This window comes from Bos javanicus, chromosome 9 (assembly GCF_032452875.1).
Source record: "Bos javanicus breed banteng chromosome 9, ARS-OSU_banteng_1.0, whole genome shotgun sequence".
Lineage (NCBI taxonomy): Eukaryota > Metazoa > Chordata > Mammalia > Artiodactyla > Bovidae > Bos > Bos javanicus.
In genome coordinates this window covers 34,489,559-34,494,579 of record NC_083876.1, presented here as the reverse complement: position 1 = coordinate 34,494,579, position 5,021 = coordinate 34,489,559, and the positions used below count along the sequence as shown (strand labels likewise).

At 47.3% G+C, this 5,021-nt stretch overlaps 1 protein-coding gene across 1 annotated transcript; it reads right to left on the bottom strand.

Moving 5' to 3' along the window:
• On the bottom strand, window positions 1-3,919 carry TSPYL4 (TSPY like 4). Its single transcript, XM_061427518.1, has one exon. The coding sequence runs from the start codon at window positions 3,814-3,816 to the stop codon at window positions 2,572-2,574; it is 1,245 nt and encodes a 414-aa protein (XP_061283502.1). The 5' UTR covers window positions 3,817-3,919; the 3' UTR covers window positions 1-2,571.
• Window positions 3,920-5,021: the final 1,102 nt, after the last annotated feature.

Below are 5,021 nucleotides of genomic sequence, written 5' to 3'. Positions count from 1 at the left end.
GACAGAGCATTATTTATTTTTATTTTTGGTGAAAACAAGGAACAGCAGAGTAACAGATTAATTTTTCCTTTTGAACACACAGGAGAAGACTAAAGTACTATCTTTGTTTAGTTTGACAGAACAATTCTACAAGTTAGGAACATAAGATGTCAAGTACAACAGTTATTACTAGACCAAGAAATATCAAGATGACAAAGTTATGTTTTTCTGTTTGAGAATACTTTCACAAGACAGCAACAATCTGCACAATTTCAAAGATCATATTCAAATTATATTTCTAAGAATAGAGCTATATAAGGAGAGAGACCAGAGCAAGCTGATATATTTGTGAGTAGTCACAAAAGTTTTCATACTGCACAGGAAACGAGCTTGATATTTTTGCACACATTCTCAATTATAAGCAAACAGCAGGCTGTAAATGTCAATTTTGCCAGCAAGCAAATATGGAGAAAAGAATAGGACTTTACTCAGTGAAATAAGGAGCATATACCATTAATTGTCCACATATGCTAGAATACAAAACATTCAGACTTGTATTTGAGTACAAAAATCTACTGGTGAATCCAAGGAGTCAGGAAAAACTGAAGAGAAAACCTAGCATCTGCAAGCATCATCTTAAAGCATCAAACGCTTTCATTCTCCCACCTCTCCTGGGAAAAACCACAGGTGTCTCTCCTTTTACTGCTGACCCTGCAGGAAACTCATTTGGTTTCCTGGGCCTTCAGTTTCTACAGCCTAGGACACCCTCCCCACGGCTCTGTACAGACATCCTATGGGGCAGACTTCACACACCCCCTTACCTCCAATGAGGGAGTCTCAGCAGCTCCCACAAGGAGACTGCAGCCTGTTCCCTCATTTACTAGGTCAGAAGCAGGGAAGGAAATGCAGAAGCTGTGGACTAAGAGCCAAGAAGGCCAAGGTGATACGATGCAGGCCCGTGGGAATTCAGGGGAAAAAAACAGTCCAGAGGACAGGAGTGACCCTCAAAACGCTGCCTTGGTTATTTCTAAGTGGTACGAGGCCCTTCAAAAAATTTCCAAGCTTAGAAAGGTGGAGTGAAACTAAGTTTTTATTACCTTGGATCACAGCCTGCTCTGGGTCTGTCGTGAAGCCCTTCTGTGATCTCCCCTCAAGAAAACACCCAGGTTTTGGTAAATGGATAAGGAAGAGTATGGGGCTGTCAAAGTGGGCCCCAAAGAACAATGTCCATAAGCTGGCAATTCACCCTACAGGGTTCCCTTTAAAATGTTTAGACTTTACTCAAGGAAGTGGGGTGGACACATGAGGGCAGAAGAGGGCAGTAAGAAAGCTGGAGTCCAACGCACAGTATCTTTCTCCTGGACACAATCAAAGGGAAAGCAAAGTAAACAAAAAGCCTACTTTGCCAGTTTTGTTTTCTCAGCTGTAACTGTTTTATGAGAAGGAGGAAGAGAAAAGGAGGAAAGCAGGAAAGTGAGAGAGAGAAAGATATATAACAGGCCCCACAGACCAGAAATACCTCTTCCTTGGTGGCCCCATCCTGGCAACTTTGTTATGTTTAGAATGGGTGCAGAAGGGGACACCTAGATTAATGGTGGTTTGTTGGCTAGAGCTCAAAAAGGCTAACTGCTGGAAAGGACCTCCCACCAGCTTTGCTTTAGGCACTGTGATATTATGACTGCCCAACCTGCCTGACAGCCAAGCAGTTTCCAGGTAACCATTTGGCAAGCAAGGGGTGGGTGTTGGGCGGGGGATGGCTCCTGTGTGCTGCCCAGGAGCTTAAGTCTCCAGATAGTTCCTAAAGAGGCAGGGAATGGTGCCTGTGCAAATCTCATCCAGAAGGCTGAGAGCAGGTTTGGGTGGGTATCACAGGGCTTCATACTCACCACCACCTGGTCACAATGCAGAGTGACCAAAGGCATAAGATCAACATAACACAGAAACTTCTCATCTGTTACCTCATTCATGCCTAGTAACCACCCACCCGTCAGCTGCTTATTCTGCAAAATAACCAGCAGGGTAGACAGCATGGACCCAGGAAGACAGTTGAAAACCAGTTACTGGTGGCCTGGACTGTTCAGTTTAGGTGTTGGCTGGCATCATCTCTATCAGCTTCATCCTGCAGCAGTGAAACTCAAAGACTTGGCCACAGAGTACATGGGTATCAGAAGGACAGTCAGCACAAAGTATGTCGCCCAGCTAAGTAGCTGCAACAGTATATCAAGCTTTCTCGTGGTAGACAACCACTTTAAAAACTGGGAGAAGCCATAGTCAGACAGGGCCCAGAGCATGCAAAAGAAGGCAGTGGGTATCTACAGTATTATGTGCTTGGCATAGAAGCAGTGGAAGGCCATGCACTTGGAACAGTGGAACAGGATGCAGAAGAGCAGGAAGGCCCAGAGGAAGAAGAGCATTGGCATATAAGCAACTATCTTGCCACTGAGTTTTGAGAATTTAGAAGGATCAAAGGACAAAATAATCCAGTGTGAAGACAAAGTACAGGGATGACAGCATGCTGTTGGCTAAGCATGGGTCTGAGAGGAGGTGGGTGGTAGGGGAACTTGTGCAGGAGCTTCTCATACAGGGCAGGAGTTAGCCGGATTGGAACCTGAAGGTCCTGGAGCTCTCCACTGGCTGCCTTGCTGGGTCTCGAAATCCTCTGCGGGGCCCATCACCCATCAGGTAGTATTGGAGAGGATTGGGCCACAGTTCTGCTTTGATAATCTCGGCAATCCTGTCGAATTCTAAAAGGCTGTGGTCTGAGAACCAGTTGAAGAAACTGGGAATAGTGTTGCCTTCCCGGTTCCTGTGGATATGGGACTGAGGATCTTGGCCCCTGTGCCAGCGGATTGGAGTGGAAAGAGACACCACCCGGCCAGAGGATCTGCGCTCATACTCCTTGACAAGCCCCTCGTTTCGGAAGTAGGGGTTGCTCTGAAAGATGAACTTGAATTTGCAGCCTGCTCTGGGGTGTTTAAGCTCCTCCACTTCCAAATTGATCATGTACCTCATCATGTCTTCATCTTGGCCACTGATCATAGGTGACAGCTGCGGGTGGTTGCGAAAGGCAGTGACCCAGAAACCTGGGATATTCTGGATAATGAAACTTCTGCGCTGCATATGGAGCCTCCGCATACGGCCAAACTTGCGCTCCAGCTGAAGGAAAGCTCTGTCAGCCTGGGCATTTACATTTGACAGTTCCTGATCGATGGCCTCCAGCGAATCCATGCAGTTATTGATCTTCGGGGCTCTGGCCCGGGTTTCCTCTTTCGCGCCTCCTACCACCTTTTTTTCCTTCTGTATCACCTTCTTTCCCTCCACCACCTCCTCTGTTACTCCCTCCTTTTCCCCTGCCGCAGAAACAGCGCACTTTTTCGTTGTCATTTCCTTGGCCTTCGCTCTAGGCAACATCTGAGCCGCCAAGCTCCCTGCGCCGCAGGCTTCTAGAGCCTTCTCGATTGCAGGGCTGCGCAGCTCTCTACGCTGACAGCCATTTTCCTGGCTATTGTCGGCTCCCACAGAGGTAGAGGCAGAGGCTGCTTCCAGGCCCTCCGTGGAAGCCGGAGCCTCTTTCTGGCCCGCTTTGGTCGCTACGCGGCCGCGACTCCCAGCAACTCGAATGCGGAGCGCAAGGCCACAGACCGCGGGGTCCTGGGCTGCGCCTCCCTCTGCGGCAGTCTCCAAGCCGCCCTCACCTGTGTCCGCCATCACCGAGGTCGCCTCGGTTTCCTCGCTCTGACACTGCTTGAGGTCCGGATGTCCCGGGGCATGGTCGGGAGTAGCGGGGCCGCAGGTTTTAGCGTCAGGGAGGCTGTCGCCCTCATCCAGGCCGCTCATTTTGGCAGAAGTCAGACCTGCAGGAGACCGTCCGCGGTCCTCCGCAGCAGCAGCAGGAGCAGCAGCGACCCGCCCCTCGCACCACCCCTCTTTTCCACAGATGGCTGCTATGGCAACCTGTGACGTCTGGCGGTAGCGTCTTAAAATCGCGCGAGAGTTCGCTGAGCCATCTGATTCTGCATGTCAGTTAAGTGTATTTGATTTTGTTAAGAAATATTATGAATTTTATTAGTCTGGAAGAGTTGGCTTACAGAAATGGACGTAGGCAAACTCAAGCAAGTGAGAACTGTGTGTTAATGTGGATTTCTAAGACTGAATAAACTTCTAAGGTATCTAAACTGCTTTTTTAAAATACTTGAGATGATTTTTTAAAATTCGGAGCAGCTAAAAAGGAAAATTCCTCTTATGCTAAAAAAGACATAATAAAAGATTATTCCAGTAGCCTTACACATTTCAAAGTTTATGTACTTTGGCAAACACCTCTGAAGCAATTGGACAATATTTTCTCTTACCTCTAACTGATGTGAATAGCAAAATGTATTTCCTTACTTAGAAGTGACCCACGCACCTGTAAAAGAGCAAATTCAGCATTTGCGCATTACTGGGAGAAACGTAATCAAAGGGGATTTTAATTGCTAAAAGTTAACCTATTCAGTTCAGTCAGTTCAGTTCAGTGACTCAGCCCTGTCTGACTCTTTGGGACTCCATGGACGCCAGGCTTCCCTGTCCATCACCAACTCCTGGAGCTTACTCAAACTCATGTCCATATAGCTGGTAATGCCATCCAACCATCTCAACCTCTGTCGTCCCTTTCTCCTCCTGCCCTCACCTTGCCCAGCATCAGGGTCTTTTCTCATCAGTCCGTTCTTTTCATCACTTGGCCAAAGTATTGGAGTTTCGGCTTCAGCATCAGTTCTTCCAATGACTATTAGGGCTGACTTCCTTTAGGATTGACTTATTCGATCTCCTTGCAGTCCAAGGGATTCTCAAGAGTCTTCTCCAACACCACAGTTCAAAAGCATCAATGCTTCAAACTCAGCTTTCTTTATGGTCCAACGTTCACATCCGTAATGACTACTAGAAGAACCATAGCTTTGACTAGACGGACATTTGTCAGCAAAGTAATGTCTCTGCTTTTGACTATGTTGTCTAACTTGGTCATAACTTTTCTTCCAAGGAGCAAGTGTCTTTTAATTTCATGGCTG